A 17,168-nucleotide genomic window follows, 5' to 3' on the forward strand; every position below is an offset into this window, starting at 1 on the left:
AAAAAAAAAAAAAAAAAAAAAAGAATACCGTTCCATAGACCAGAATCAAGAGTAGATGTTTAACAAAAGTTTTAATTAAAAATAAATTAAATAAAAAATAAATACTGTTCCACAAACAGGATAACCACTACCAGAAAAAAGAAAAACATATTTTTGTGGGGTGTGGAGAAATTGGAAACTTGCACATTGCCAATGGGATGTAAAACGATACAGTTTCTATGAAAAACGATTTGGCAGTTCCTCAAAAAATTAAACATGTAATTACCATCTGATCCAACAATTCCATTCCTAGGAATATACCCCCAAAAACTGAAAGCAGGGACTCAGACAGACACTTGTACACCGATGTTCATAGCAGTACTGTTCACAACAGCTGGAAACAACCTGAATGTTTATCAACTGAATGAAGAAAGAAAATGTGAATGAATGAAAATGAATGAATAAAGAAAATGTGGTATACACATACAATGGAGCATTTTTCAGCCTTCAAAAGGAGGGACATTCTGATGGATGCTTTTAAGAGATAAGCCTTGAAAATATGCCAAGTGACATAAGCCAGTCACAAAAGGACAAATATTGTATGATTCCACTTATGTGAGGTACCGAAAATAGGCAAATTCATAGACAAAGTAAAACAGAGGTTACCAGGGACTGGGGGGAGTGGGAATGAGGAGTTATTGTTTAATGGATATACAATTTCTATGTGGGATAATGAAAAAATTCTGGAAAGTGGTGATGGTTGCACAACAATGTGAATGTACTTAATGCCACTGAATTGTAAAAGGTTATAAAACAGTCAATTTTGTGTTATGTATTACCAAAATTCTAAAAAGAATGTTAGCTGTAGATTTTTAGAAGATTCTCCTCTGTTCCTATTGTACTGACAGTTTTGTTTACAAATGGTTGTTGAATTCTGCCAAACTCCTATTGCATTAACTGATAAAATAATTAATTTTCTTCTTTAGCCTATTGATATGACCGACATTACATGATTTAAATTAGAAAAAAATGTTTTAACAAAAGAAATTTTTGCTTTATGTTGGTTTATGGCTCAGGATATGTCTATCTTCGTCTATGTTTCCAAAGGCACATGAAAAGAATATGTATTCTGTTCTTATTGGTTGGAATGTCTGCCATTTAAGTTTTATTTCTGTTTGTTCTCTGGGCTTTTTGCCTCTTTGTTTTCTTTACAACTTTCTCATGGGTTACTCAAACTTTTTTATAGTTCTGTCTTGATTTGCCTACAGTGTTTCTTAGTGTATTTCATTGTATAGCTTTTTGCTTTTTTTTTTTTTGGAGACAGTATCATTCTGTTGCTCAGGCTGGAGTGCAATGGCACGATCTCGGCTCACTGCATCCTCCTCCTCCCGAGTTCACGCAATTCTTATGCCTCAGCATCCTGAGTAGCCGGGATTACAGGCCCCCGCCACCACACCTGGCTAATTTTTGTATTTTTAGTAGAGATGGGGTTTCGTCATGTTGGCCAGGCTGGTCTTGAACTCCTGACCTCAGGTGATCCCCCTGCCTTGGCCTCCCAAAGTGCTGGGATTACAGGTGTGAGCCACCATGCCCAGCCATTGTATAGCTTTTTAAGTGGTTGCTCTAGGTGCTACATTACATACATATAGCTTATCATAATTTACTGGTGTCATCATTTTACCAGTTTGCTATTTTGTTGTTTTTTTGAGGCAGGGTCTCACTCTGACACCTAGGCTGGAGAGCAGCAGCATGATCATGGCTCACTATACCTTCAATCTCCCAGTCTACAGCAATCCTCCCACCTCAGCCTCCCAAGTTGCTGGGACCAGGTGTGCATCACCACACCTGGCTAATTTTTTTTTTTTTTTTTTAGAGACGGGGTGTTACTGTGTTGCCCAGGCTGGTTTCAAACTCCTGAGCTTGAGCAATCCTCCTGCCTCAGCCTCACAAAGTGCTCGTATTAGAGGATAAGCCACCACACCTGGCCCATCTTACCAGTTTGAATCATTGTACAGAACTTACCTCCCATTACATCCCCTTACTCTTTCTGTTTCAAAACATAATTTTCCTAAGTATTTCCTCTATATACATTCAAATCCACATCAGATCATACGATAATCTTTGCTTCCGCCATCAACAAGTTTAGAAAATTCATGTAGAATAGCGATGCCTACTACACTTACCCTATACGTCTTCCTTACCATGTTCTTTTCTTCCTGACTGTTTCAGGGGACCCTGCTACAAAGAACTACCTGATACTGGGTAATTCATGAAAAAAAGAGGTTTAATTAACTCACAGTTCCACAGGCTGCACATGAAGCATGGAAGGGAGGCCTCAGGAAACTTACAATCATGGTGGAAGGATGAAGGAGAAGCAAGTAAATCTTCACATTGTGGCAGGAGAAAGAGCAAGCAAGAGAGGGAAGTGCTACACACTTTTAAACTATCAGATCTCGTGAGAACTCATGATCACAAAAAGAGCATGAGGGAAATCTGCCTCCGCACCACAGCCCCTGCCATAGCTGCCTCTGAGCCTGCTGCCGCCACCTCTGAAAAGATGGCTGGGCCACCCATGTAAGAGATCTTGGAAAATCTGCCAGGGATGTCTTCACCAAGGGCTATGGATTTGGCTTAATAGAACTTGATTTGAAAACAAAAGAGAAGAATGGATTGGAATTTACAAGCTCAGGCTCAGCCAACAGTGAGACCACCAAAGTGACAGGCCGTCTGGAAACCAAGTACAGATGGACTGAATATGGCCTGACATTTACAGAGAAATAGAACACTGACAACATACCAGGCACTGAGGTTACTGTGGAAGATCAGCTTTCACATGAACTGAAGGTGACTTTCAATTCATCCTTCTCACCTAACACTGGGGAAAAAAATGCTAAAATCAAGACAGGGTACAAGCAGGAGCACATTAACCTGGGCTGAGACATGGATTTTGACATTGCTGGGCCCTCAATCCAGGGTGCTCTGGTGCTGGGTTACGAGGGCTGGCTGGCCAGCTACCAGATGAATTTTGAGAATGCAAAGTCCCGAGTGACCCAGAGCAACAGTGCAGTTGGCTACAAGACTGATGAATTCCAGCTTCACACTAAAGTGAATGATAGGACAGTTTGGCAGCTCCATTTACCAGAAGGTGAACAAGTTGGAGACTACTGTCAATCTCACCTGGACAGCAGGAAACAGTAACACTAGCTTCGGAATAGCAGCCAAGTATCAGATCGACCCCGATGCCTGCTTCTCAGCTAAAGTGAACAACTCCAGCCTGAGAGGTTTAGGATACACTCAGACCCTAAAGCCAGGTATCAAACTGACACTGTCAGCTCTCCTGGATGGCAAAAATGTCAATGCTGGTGGTCACAAGCTTGGTTGAGGACTGGAATTTCAAGCATAAATGAACACTGTATTGTTTAATTTTAAACTATTTTTGGCCGGGCACGGTGGCTCATGCGTGTAATCCCAGCACTTTGGGAGGCCGAGGCGGGCGGATCATGAGGTCAGGAAATCAAGACCATCCTGGCTAACACGGTGAAACCCTGTCTCTACTAAAAATACAAAAAATTAGCCGGGTGTGGTGGCACGTGCCTGTAGTCCCAGCTACTCGGGAGGCTGAGGCAGGAGAATTGCTTGAACCCAGGAGGCGGAGGTTGCAGTGAACGGAGATCGCGCCACTGCACTCCAGTCTGGGTGACAGAGCGAGACTCCGTTTCTAAACAAACAAACAAACAAACAATTCTGCAGTATAGCAACCTTCAGAATTTAGTGTATCTTTTAATGTTGTATGTCTAGGATGCAAGTATTGCTACATATCATGTTAGACCCCCAAGTTAAAGATGATTCAGCTTTAAGATGTTACCCTTTCAGGGGTACAGAAGAAACCCAGTTCAAAAAAGGTTCTTTCAGTGGTAGACTTGGAGGGAACATGGTAGCCCCTCTGAGATGCCAAGTTTCTTTTTTATCTAGAAAGAGCTGTAAGTAGAAGCTGGTAATATGTAGGTACTTTGTAAATTGATATTGAGTAAGTGAATGAAATTGTGATTTACTGAGAATGGAACATTGGTTTCCCAATCCTAATTGATGAGAGGCTCATTGCTTGATTGTGTGTACAAACTCCCCTGAAAGGGACTTTTTCAGACACAGCGTCATGACCTGTTACCACCCCAGTTCATCCTCACCTCTTTTACACCAAAAGGACTGCAGGGTGGGTTCGCTGTGTCTTTTCTGCCATTTTGGGGTGGAGAGGGTAGATGTGATGAAACCAGTAATTTAGGACTTACTCCTTCTTGTGTTGTGTTTCTTTGCCCTTGCACCAGAGTATGAAATAGCTTCCAGGAGCTCCAGCTGGAAGCTTGGAAGAGTCTGTGTGATTGTAATCACATGGTGACAACACTCAGACTCTAAACTGGACTTCTGTCATATTCTCACCACTCAGTTTGTTTTTTAGCAGTTTAATGGGTACATTTTAGTGTCTTGCATTTTATGTGGAATTAACTCTTCCCCTTCAAATGCTGTAGTTAATATCAGTTAAAAAAAAAAACTTGAATAAAATATTGAAACCTAAAAAAAAAAACAAACCATCATATCTGTGAGAACTCACTATCACAAAAATAGCATGGGGGAAATCCACTACCCTGACCCAATCACTTCCCACCAGGACCCTCCCCCAAAACTGAGAATTAAAATTCAACCTGAGATTTGAGATTTGAGGGAGGATACAGAACCAAACCGTATAAGACTCCAGTACCACTGCCAAGTATGATGATTCACTAGACGGACTCATAAACCTCATCATGTAGTTATACTCATGGCTATGCTTATTGTAGCGAAAGGATGCAAAACAAAATCAGAAAAGGGAAATGGTTTGAGAGACAAGTCTGGAGGAAACCAGACACAAAATGCCAAGAATTCTTTCTCAACAGAGTCACACATGACTCCGTAATTCTTCAGTAATAATTTGTGATACGTTAAATGTTGTCTATCAGAGAAACCCATTAGAACCTCAGTGCCCAAAGTCTCAGTGGGGCTAGTCAACAGACATCCTCTGCCGAGCACATATTAAAATCTCAGCATAAACCACATTGTTTATACACTTTAGGCACAGTAAGCTATAGTTTTTTTTTTTTTTTTTTTTTTTTTTTGAGACAGACTTTCACTCTTGTTGCCCAGGCTGGAGTGCAACGGCGCTATCTTGGCTCACTGCAACCTCTTCCTCCTGTGTTCAAGCGATTCTCCTACCTCAGCCTCCCGAGTAGCTGGGATTACAGGCATGCACCACCACATTTGGCTCATTTTTTGTATTTCAGTAGAGACAGGGTTTCTCCATGTTGGTCAGGCTGGTCTCGAACTCCCGACCTCAGGTGATCCGCCCACCTCAGCCTCCCAAAGTGCCGGGATTACAGGCGTGAGCAACCGCGTCCAGTCAATTCTTATCAGTTCTGATGAGAAATCCATTGGCATTCGAATTGTTTTTCTCCTATAAGTAACATAATTTTTATCTGGCTGCTTTCAGGATGATTTTCTTCATCTTTAGTCTTCAGAAGTTTACTTGTAATGTATTCTGACATAGATTTATTGGGTTCATCATGTTCCAAATTTACTCAGTGAGCTTTTAAAATCTGTAGGTTTGTTTCCTGCCATATTTGGGACACTTTTGGCCATTATTTCTTCAAGTACTTTTTCAGCCCTTCCCTCCTTTATTTCCCCTACCTAACTCCAAAGACATAAATACTATATCTTTTGTTGTACTCCCACAATTCTTGAGGCTCTATTCATTTTTCTTTCCACTCTATTTGCTCTCTGTTCTATCTTCTAATTCACTCATTTCTTCGTTACCACTAATACACTGGTAAGTCTATCCCCTAGCTTTTTAGTTCAGTTCTAAAATTTCCATATACTTATTCTGAAAACCTTCTATTTCCTTGCTGAGGCATTCTAATTCTTTCATTTATCTCAAGCGTGTTCTTTTGACTGTGGACATCCAGTTGTCCAAGTACCATTTGTATACACTGCCCTTTTCTGACGGAATGATCTCCACATCCATCCTTGTAAAAAAAATCAATTTACTATATACGTGAGATTTTTTTCAGGACTGTCTATTCCACTGATCTACACGTATCCATCCTTATGCCAGTATGACACTATTTTGATTATGATAGCTTTGCAGTAAGCATTAAACTCAGGCAGTGTGAGTCCTCCAACTTTGTTTTCTTTTTCAAGATTGTTTTGGCTATTCAGGGTACCATGAGATTCCATATAAATTTCAGTCTAAGTCTGTTTCTGAAAAAAACACCATTGGAATTTTGATTGGGATTGAACTAAATTTATAGATCATTTTGGGTAGTATTGCCATCTTAACAATATTAAATCTTCTAATTCATTCCAAGCATGGAAAGTCTTTCCATTTATTTAGGTCTTCTGTAATTTCTTTTAGCAGTATTTTGCAGTTTTCTACAAACAAGTCTTTACTTCCTTGGTTAAATTTATCACTAAGTATTTCATTCTTTTTGATGCTGTTACAATTTTTTAAAATTTCCTGTTCAGATAGTTCATTGTAAATGTACAGAAATACAACAGATTTCTGTGTGTTTACTTTGTATCCTGCAACTTTGCTTAATTCATTAGCTCTAACAATTTTCTCTGTGGATGACTTAGTCCATTCCTGCTGTTATAAAAAAAAATTGCTGCCTGGTGCAGTGGCTCATGCCTGTAATCCCAGCACTTTGGGAGGCCAAGGCAGGCAGATCGTCTGAGGTCAGGAGTTTGAGACCAGCCTGGCTAATTTGGTGAAACCTTGCCTCTACTAAAAATACAAAAATTAGCTGGGCATTGGGTTAGGCGTCACCCAGCTACTCAGGAGGTTAAGGTGGAGAATCACTTGAATCTGGGAGGTAGAGGTTGCAGTGAGCCGAGATCGTGCCATTGCACTCCAGCCCAGGTGACAAGAATAAAACACCATCTCAAAAAAAAAAAAAAAAAAAATTTGCTGAGACTAATTCATAAAGAACAGAAATTTATTTCTCACAATTCTGAAGGCTGAAAGTCCAGGATCAAAGTGCCAGCAGGTTTAGTGTCTAGTGAGGCTCCAGTCTCTGCTTCTAAGCTGGTCTCGAACTCCCAACCTCAGGTGATCCACCTGCCTTGGCCTTCCAAAGTGCTGGGATTACAGTGAAAAGCTACCGTGCCCGGCCCACCTCTAACCTTTCATAAGGTCACAAATTTCAATTCATGAAGGCTTCGCCCACAACACTTCCTAAAGGCCCACCTCCTAATACTATCACATTAGATCACATTGGTGATTAAGTTTCAACACATGAATTTTGGGGGGCACATTCATACCACAGCAGAGGACTCCAGTGTTTTGTAAATATGAGATCATGCTTTCAGTGAAGAGATAATTTTACTTCTTCCTAACTAATTTGGATGCCTTTTCTTTTTGTTGCCTAATTACACTGGCTAGAACTGTCAGTACTACATGAAATAGAAAGGGTAAAAGTGGGTATCCTTGCTTTGTTCCTGGTTCCTAGAGCTTTTAGTCTTTCACCATAAAGAATGATTGTAGTTGTGGATTTTTCATACATGGCCCTTATCATGTTAAGGGAGTTTTCTTCCATACCTAGTTTACTGAGTGTTTTTATCATGAAAGGGTGTTCAATTCTGTCAAATGTTTTTCTACATCGAATAACATGACTGTGGGCTTTTTATTCCACATTCCATTAATGTGGTATACTACCTTACTGATTTTCATATGTTGCACTATCCTTTCATTTTGGGAGTAAATCTCACTTGGCAATAATATAATCCTTTTAATACAGTGCTGAATCCAATTTGATAATATTTTTGGTAAGGATTGTTCTATCTATATTCATAAAGGATATCTGGCTTATGGTCCTCTTTTCTTGTAGTCTCAATGTTTTAGAAGATTTTGAGAAAGATTTGTGTTAACTCTTCTTTACATGTTTGGTGGAATTAACAAGCAAAGCCATCTGGTCATGGGCTTTTCTTCTTGGGAGGACTTTTTGTTGTTGTTGTTGTTGTTTTTGTTTGCTGTTTTTGAGACAGGGTCTCACTCTGTTGCCCAGGTTGAAGTGCAGTGGCACGATCTCATCTCACTGCAACCTGAGCCTCCCAGGTTCAAGCGATTCTCCTGCCTCAGCTTCCTGAGTAGCTGGGATTACAGGCACGTGCCACCATGCCTGATTGATTTTTGTGTTTTTAGTAGAGACAGGGTATCTCCATGTTGGCCAGGCTGGACTTGAACTCCTGACCTCAAATGATCCACCTGCCTCAGCCTCCCAAAGTGCTGGGGTTACAGGTGTAAGCCACTGTACCCAACGCTTGGGAGGATTTTTCTTACTAATTCAATATACTTACTTTATTACTAATTCAATATACTTACAATATACTAATTCAATATATTACTAATTCAATAACTTACTTATAATTAGTTATAGTCCTTTTTTTTTTTTGAGACAGAGTCTCACTCTGTTGCCCAGGCTGGAGTGCAGTGGCGCAATCTCAGCTCACTGCAACCTCCGCCTCCTGGGTTCAAGTGATTATCCTGCCTCAGCCTCCCAGGTAGATGGGATTACAGGTGCCCGCCACCATGCTCGGCTAATTTTTTTTGTATTTTTAGTAGAGATGAGGTTTCAGCATATTGGTCAGGCTGGTTTCAAACTCCTGACCTCAGGTGATCCACCAGCTTCAGCCTCCCAAAGTGCTGGGATTACAGGTGTGAGTCACCGCACCCAGCCTCATAGTATACCTTTTAAAATAAGTTTTCTATACTGATATTCTCTGTTGAAAATTGTTGACTTCATATACTCTAGTTCCATGTCCATGGTTTCCTTGGTTCTTTGTGCTTATTAAGAAAGTTGACTTAAAGTCTTTGTGCCTGGGCTTCCTCATGGACAGGTGGGAGAGAGGCAACTGGACGGTAGCCAGGCAGTCTGAAATGCTACAGTACGCTCTCACCACTAAGCAGCAGCTTATTTCTTCACCAAGTCCTCCAGTTTTGATAAGATTCCAGAATTTTACAAAAGTTGATTCTGACAGTTTCTGCCAGCTCATTAGTTGCTTTGGGGAAGGACAGAGGCCTGGATTTCCCTACTCCATATGTATGTATGTATTTATTTATTTGGAGACGGAGTCTTGTTCTGTTGCCCAGGCTGGAGTACAGTGGCATGATCTCGGCTCATTGCAACCTCCACCTCCCGGATTCAAGCAATTCTCCTGCCTCAGCCTCCTGAGTAGCTGGGACTACAGGTGCATGCCACCACACCCAGCTAATTTTTGTAATTTTTGTAGAGATGGAGTTTCACTGTGTTAGCCAGGATGGTCTCGATCTCCTGACCTCATGATCCACCTGCCTCAGCCTCCTAAAGTGCTGGGATTACAGGCATGAGTCAACACGCCCAGCCCTTACTCTGTAATTTTTTATGATACATGTTTCGTTTTTGTTAAATTGTATAACCTCATGTATATAAAATATCTAGAAGAGGTAAATCCATAGGACAAAAAGCAGATCAGTGGGAGGGGCTGGGAGAGGAGCATATGGGGAATAACTCCTAATGGGTATGAGGTTTCTTTTGGCAGTGATGAAAACATGATGGTGAAGGTCACTCAATTTTGTTAATATAATAAAATCTTCTGAATAGTACATTTTAAATGGTTGGGTCGTATGGTATGTGAATTATATCTCAACAAAAAAATTTTTTTTAAGTTTTACTTCCAATGAGGAGTGAACCCCTAAACAAACCAAATATCTTATACAAATTGATGCTATGCTGTAGGTATCATTGTTTCTAAACCAACAAAGTCTCCTGCACAAAACAAACATTTTAAAAAATTTAAGATTTAATGAAGGGGTTATGAAAGGAAAATAAATCTTGGGGCCCCCAAATTACTAAGCTAAAGGGAAAAGTCAAGCTGGGAACTGCTTAGGGCCAACCTGCCTCCCATTCTATTCAAAGTCACCTCTCTGCTCACTGACATAGATGCATATCCGATTGCCTCGCTTGGAGAGGCTAATCAGAAACTCAAAAGAATGTAACCGTCCCTGTCACCTATCTATAACCTGGAACCCTCCTTCAAGTCTTCCAGCCCTTGCTTCAAGTTGTTCCACCTTTCCAGACTGAACCAATATACTTCTTACATACATTGATTGATGTCTCATGTCTCCCTAAAATGTATAAAACTAAGATGTATCCCAACCGCCTCGGGCGTATGTTGTCAGGACTTCCTGAGGCTGTCATGGGAGCATCCTGAGAACTAAGTTCTGATTCTTTTTATCTTGCTCATATTCCTATCTAAGGGGTCTGGGGACTCATGCCCTACAAACCATACATTCTCATCAGATGGGTTTTATTTAACTCTATATATCGTGGCTTACTTTCCAATCTGACTCTGGCATAACATTATGAGACAAGGAAGAAAATCAAAATATTTAACCCCAAAATATATTTCCTTGCCATACCTTACAATTGCTCTGCAAAGTCTCTTGTGGGAAAAATCCACATCCTATAGAGAATCCCCTTCCCCTCTGTTTACCTCTCTTTCTTCCTTCCCAGATCCAGGAGATAATCAACTAAGAGCCAGGCACCCTTTTAGGTCCCATAAGAAACATTTTACAACCTGCTTCCTCTCTGAAGTCTGCTATCTGAGAGCTTCTTCTGCACAACAAAACTTGGTCTCCACAATCCTTTATCGTAACCTGAACTTTCCTTTCTATTGATCCCACATCTTTAGATAAACTCAACCAACTGTCAACCAGAAAATGTTTAAATTTACCTATAGCCTGGAAACCCCTGCTTTCAGTTGTCCGGCCTTTCTGAACCAAACCAACGTATTTCTTAAGTGTATTTGATTGATGTCTCATGTCTCCCTAAAGTACATAAAACCAAGCTGTACACCGACCACCTTGGGCACATGTTCTCAGGACCTCCTGAGGGCTGTGTTATGGGCCACGGTCACACATATTTTTTTCAGAAAACTCTAAAAATATTTTACATAGTTTGACTCTTTTCATTGACAATCCTCAACCTTGGCAAAATAAACTTTCTAAATTAACTGAGACCTGTCTCAGGTTTTCTGGGTTCGCAGGGTGCTAATTAGTTTCTTATTAGCTCACATACTGTGCTTACCAGCTCCCTTTCTGTGTTACAACTATAATGCCTGTTACAATTTCTCCTCTCAGGCAAAAGCCCTTAGGAAAAATGCCTAAATGTCATGTTACATATAGGTCAGGTTCTTCTACATAATTCAGATCTGATGCATAACAAAGTACCAGGAAATGCAATTTTAAAAATCATAAAATACATAATTTCAATGCTTAAAATAACATGCATCATAACAAACAAACCTCTTTCCCTTTATGCAATGAGTAGTTTTTGACTAAGAGACACTATTCTAGGTACGGAAGCTTTGTCTTAAAAAGCTAAGCCTCTTAGACGTTTATATCTTTTCATCAATTTTTCACAAATGTTAGATATAGTGAACTCCAAGTTTCTCTTCAAAGAATCAGTATGTCAGTATGTTCAGCTCTCTTATTCTTTGATTCTCCATTTTAAAGTTTAACTTCCTGGTTCTCTTCGCCCCCTTGCCTCTAGTTTCAGTAAACAACTTTCCCACCAGTTATAATCAGTAGTTCACATCTGTTCCCCTGGTCACCTGCTTTGACCTGAGTCACCCCTGGTCACCTGCTCTGGCCTGAATCATCCTGAGTAACTGCCCTTCCCGCCAAACTACCCACCCAACCACTCTGGCTGGTACCCCTGCTCTCTTTAAAATAGCGAATCGGAAATAGCTTAGACTGTGCAGTCCAACCCTAGCCAACAGGGGAACAACACAGCAGTAGGGGCTACCTGCGTCAGGAATAAGAACCCCTTCCCCTCCCTTGTCCAGGTGTGCTCTCACCATTACTCCATTCGCGAGATGTACCCTTCTATAGAAGTAAAAATTGCCTTGCTGAGAAAATCAAATTTACATTTGAGTGCTATTTCTTTGCAGCACTGAGGAACAAGCATTTTGTTTCTAACACAAAGAAATGGCTAAAACAAACAAACAAAAATGTATATTGAGAGAAGTTGGTCACAGACAGATAAGGTTTAGGGCCTGCTTAAGATTCCACAGGAAGTGAAAGAGTAAGGACAGAAAACATAAGCCAGTATTCCATGTTTGGCAAGAATGTTTCTCTGTTAATATACACAGTAAAGTGCAACATACAGAAGAAAAAAGTCTCCTATTACCTTGGAAAAAAATCCTGAACTGCCTGTGCTACATACATATTTTCTCTCAAAGGTGTTACAGATTTCTCTCAAAAGTGTAACAAATAAGGGACTCACAGCTCTCAGTGACAGTCTGATAAAATCAAAACCATTTTTAATGTATCCAGAAACATGCAAATATCCACCATGAGCCCCGGAATATGATTACATACAGATCTCTCAAAAACATTCTACACTTGACATATTTATAGCACAAAGCAAAATTGAATTAGCAAAAATGACAATAAATATTTTGTTAATTGATAAAATCAATACAAAAATGCCCTGCCTGACAGCCATTTCTGTTGTCAGTGTTCATTCCATTCAGTTACATCAAGTTCAAATGCTGCCTAGCCGGTGGGGAATAATCTATTTTCAGAGAAGGAGGCAATCTGGACCTTTAAGCATAATCTTCCAATTTTCAAGTATAGCAAACCCACTTTATAAAGTACAGGCCTGCAAAACTAAATCTATCCATGCACCACACAGAAATAGCAGATTAGAGCCTTCACCTATACACAGAAGACTAATGTGGCCAAAGACCACCGGCTGTTGAAAGCTTCCCACAGGGTGAGGGATAGCCTGCCAGTCACCTCGTCTCTGAGAAGGGATAGGATTCCTGCCCCATTTTCCTTCCGTTTTTTTTTTTTTTTTTTTTTTTTTGCAATGCAATCTCACTCGGTCACCCAGGTTAGAGTGCAATGGCGCAATCTCAGCTCACTGCAACCTCCGCCTTCCGAGCTCAAGCGATTCTATTGCTTTAACCTCCTCAGTATCTGGGATTACAGGCATGCGCCACTGTCCTGTGCCATTTTCACAGCAGTCTCTTCCCTTGACTCTTCAGCTTGCAAAACCCTTCAGGGGCAAATCAGACAATTTGTCTTTTGAGAGCCTTCTTATACTTTTTTTTTTTTTTTGAGATGGCATCTCACTCTATTATCCAGGCTGGAGTGCAGTGGCGTGATCTCGGCTCACTGCAACCTCAGCCTCCTGGGTTCAAGTGATTCTCCTGCCTCAGCCTCCCTAGTAGCTGGGATTACAGGCGCCCACCACCACGCCCAGCTAATTTTGTACTTTTAGTAGAGACGGGGTTTTACCATGTTGGCCAGGCTGCTCTCGAACTCCTGACCTCAGGTGATCTGCCCACCTCGGCCTCCCAAAGTACTGGGTTTACAGGTGTGAGCCACTATACTTTTGTAGGCCTTCGGAGTCACTGGGCACATAAGCATGGATGTCCTGTATTTTTATTTTAACTGCCCAGGATGTGATGGTCACAGTTAACTCCTTGGTAAATACCTGAGTCATAAATGTAGCAAATAAAACTGAGAGAAAGCCCCAGATAAGAAGAGTCACACCTATAAGATCAAGATAGGCTTTGCCTAATACCAAGAAGGCAGCCTTCAGGACAAGAAACTATTATGAATCCTTCCTGCAATAGCTAGGAAGAAATTTCAGGACTTACCTCCTCCCTGGTTGTCAGGAGTCCTGGCGCCATCTCCCTGCTCTCTGGAGTGCTCTTCCTAGAGGAGAGGCAAGTCGCAGAGGCAAATCTGGGGAAAGAGATAAGAAGTGAGAGAGGTACTTGGGAAGAACACCCTTCACACGCTGTCCAGACTCCCAATTCAGCAGGGAGTAGGGGAACAGGGAAGCAACAAAGGCAGGTTGCAGAGGGCATTAGTGAAGCCCATTCTTAGCCAGTGTCTTTCAAATAAAGCCCACAGAGCTGAGCCAGCAACAGGTTCACATCCAAACTCTAGTTGGGGAATGGAGCCCCCATCTTCCAGCAGCTGGCTGAGACTTTGTGTGGACTCCATTAAAAGAAAAAGGCCTCAGAGTGCCCTCAAATGAGCATTCATGTTGAAAAATAAAAAGCCTCAACATACTGAAAACAAAAGCATCCCATCCACATTTACCCTGAGGCCAAAGGACAGGTTCCAGGAAGTCCAAAGCAGAAGTTCCCGGTTTTGAGGGAGACATGAAGCAGGGTGGAGGCCATAACCTGAGTATCCTATATGACCCTGGCTGCACCCTTCCCTCCACTCACGTATCAAAAATTAGGTACCGAAATTTGAAATGTGACTTGGAATTTAGGAACAGGCAGTCAGTAATTGACCTAGTTTTATAACAAGTCAATTTCATGAAGAGATTTTTAAGAAGGGAGAAGTAGGGGTAGATTTTTTTCTGAATGAAAATATTTCTTAAGAGATAAATCATTCTTCAGATGACAAGTATAGGTCTTGACTAGATCCTGTCTTGCACAAATGAATGAGAAAAGCGGACTGCAAGAGACAATTCAATATGTGATGAGAATTATTGTTAATAGTGTTAGGTTTTGAGGACAAAGCTCTGATATTTTTTTTTTTATCTTGCCCAAATTCCTACCTAAGAGGCCCGGGGATTCGTGCCCTACAAACCATAAATTCTCATCTGATGAGTTTTATTTAACCCTGTATATCATGACTTACTTTCCAATCTGACTGTGGCATAACAAGGAAGAAAATCAAAATGTCTTACCCCAAAATACATTTCTTTGCCATACCTTGAAATTGCCCTACAAAGTCTCTTGTGGGAAAAATCCACATTCTATAGAGAATCCCCTTTCCCCTTTGTTTTCCTTCCTTCCTTCCCAGATACAAAAGATAATCAACTAAGAGCCAGGCACCCTTTTAAGTCTGATAAATATTTTACAACCTGCCTTCTCTGAAGTCTGCTATCTGAGAGCTTCCCCTGCACAATAAAACTTGGTCTCCACAATCCTTTATCTTAACCTGAACATTTCCTTTCTGTTGATCTCAGGTCTTCAGATACACTCAACCAATTGTCAACTGTCAACCAGAAAATGTTTAAATTTACCTACAGCCTGGAATCTGCCCCCCTCCCCACTTTGAGTTGTCCTGCCTTTCTGAACCAAACCAATGTATTTCTTAAATAGATTTGATTGATGTTTCATGACTCCCTAAAATATGTAAAACCAAGTTGTACCCCGACCACCTTGGGTGTTCTCAGGATCGCCTGAGGGCTGTGTCACAGGACATGGCCACTCATATTTGGCTCAGAATAAATCTCTAAAAATATTTTACAGAGTTTGACTCTTTTTGTCAACAGTATGATCATGATATTCTGGATATGGAAGGAACGGTCATTAAGAAATGATACAAACGTTCTGTGGTGTGAACTAACATGTTTGCAATTTTTAAAATACGCAACACTTTCGACAAATGAATAGTATTAAAAATACAGTAGAAAAAATTCAATAGAAAGAGCTCTTATAGATCTTACAGAATAAAAAGAGAATTAAGGAGACACCAATTGGCCAGGCACAATGGCTCACGCCTATAATCCCAGCACTTTGGGAGGTCAAGGATGGATCACGAGGTCAGAAGTTCAAGACAAGCCTGACCAAGATGGTGAAATCCCGTTTCTACTAAAAATACAAAAATTGGCCGGGAACAGTGGCTCACACCTGTAATTCCAGCACTTTGGGAGGCCGAGGTGGGCGAATCACGAGGTCAGGAGTTCAAGTCTAGCCTGGTCAACATGGTGAAACCCCATCTCCATTAAAAATACAAAAAATTTGCTGGGTATAGTGGTGGGCGCCCATAATCCCAGCTACTCCGGAGGTTAAGGCAGAAGAATCGCTTGAACCCAGGAGGTGGAGGTTGCAGCGAGCCGAGATCGCGCCATAGCACTCCAGCCTGGGCAACAGAGCAAGACTCTGTCTCAAAGAAAAAAAAAAGAGAGACCCCAATCAACTGTAATGTGTGAACCTTGTTTAGACATTTTTTGAGGCAATTGAGGAAACCTGCACATGATTAGATATTAGATAACATTTTAAAAATGTTATCATAAATAACATAAAAAAATTAAGTTCAATACAATTTATACTGTTTATAAGTTAGGTTAAAAATGGTCTAACCAATGTCCTCTGCAAATAATTGTGGCTATGCTTAAATAAAAAGGAAGTGCAGGCCAGGTGTAGTGGCTCACGCCTGCTGTCCCAGCACTTTGAGAGGCTGAGGCGGGAGGATCACTTGAGGTCAGGAGTTCGAGGCCAGCCTGGCCAACATGGTGAAACCCCATCTCTACTAAAAATACAAAAATTAGCCGGGCATGGTAGCGGGCAGCCAGCTACTTGGGAGGCTGAGGCAGGAGAATCACTTGAACCCGGGAGGTAGAGGTTGCAGTGCGCCGAGATCGCACCACTGCACTCCAGCCTAAGGGACAGAGTGAGACTGTCTCAAAAAAAAAAGAGAGTGCAGAGCCTACAGCTGACATCACATTAAGGAACTAGATGCTTTCCCACTAAGATCAGGAACAAGGCAAGGATGACCCCCTTCATGACTCCTATTTTATATCACTGATAAGACAATGAAAAGACAAGCCATGGACTGAGAGAAAATACAGGAAGAAAAATGACAGAATAGGAAAAAGAGACAGAGACCAATGCATAAACGTAGTTAAGAAAATTTATTACACCTCACTCAGTTAATGGAAAAGTGAATTGACAATAAGTCAGGAAATGGATGATCTGGAAAACACTACTGGACAGTATTGATCTAACGGACATTTACAGAACACCAAACCCAACAAGTACAGAATACATGTCCTTTATAGGTGTACACAAAATATTCACCAAAGTAGATGAAATACTGAGGCATATAAAACAAATCTCCAATTTCAAAGGACTAAAATTGAAAGAGTACAGTCCCCAACTTACAATGGTTCTACTCACAAGTTTTTGATGTCTTAATGTGTGAAAGCAATACACATTCAGTAGAAACCATACTTCTTTTTCATTTACTTTTTGAGAGGTAGTCTCACTTTGTCACCAAGGCTGGATGCAGTGGCACAATCACAGCTCACTGCAGCCCCAAATTCCTGGGCCAAGCAATCCTCTTGCCTCAGCCTCCAGAGTAGCTG

General features: G+C 41.0%; 1 protein-coding gene and 1 pseudogene across 4 annotated transcripts in view; one reads left to right on the top strand and one right to left on the bottom strand.

The window, feature by feature from the left end:
• The window catches only part of ZNF169 (zinc finger protein 169), a 59,120-nt gene that overhangs the window by 10,507 nt on the left and 31,445 nt on the right, over positions 1-17,168 (bottom strand). For 3 of the 4 annotated variants that reach the window (XM_011999438.1, XM_011999441.1, XM_011999439.1), the window contains exon 2: positions 13,711-13,798. In XM_011999438.1, coding sequence (XP_011854828.1) covers positions 13,711-13,743 — 33 coding nt within the window. In that variant the 5' untranslated portion in view covers positions 13,744-13,798. Of the gene's footprint in view, positions 1-4,265; positions 4,348-13,710; positions 13,799-17,168 lie in introns of those variants that run through there. The other variant, XM_011999440.1, reaches the window with a different exon arrangement.
• On the top strand, positions 2,840-3,409 carry LOC105553381 (annotated as a pseudogene).

The sequence above is a fragment of the Mandrillus leucophaeus genome, unplaced genomic scaffold (genome assembly GCF_000951045.1).
Source record: "Mandrillus leucophaeus isolate KB7577 unplaced genomic scaffold, Mleu.le_1.0 Scaffold593, whole genome shotgun sequence".
In the NCBI taxonomy this organism is placed as follows: domain Eukaryota; kingdom Metazoa; phylum Chordata; class Mammalia; order Primates; family Cercopithecidae; genus Mandrillus; species Mandrillus leucophaeus.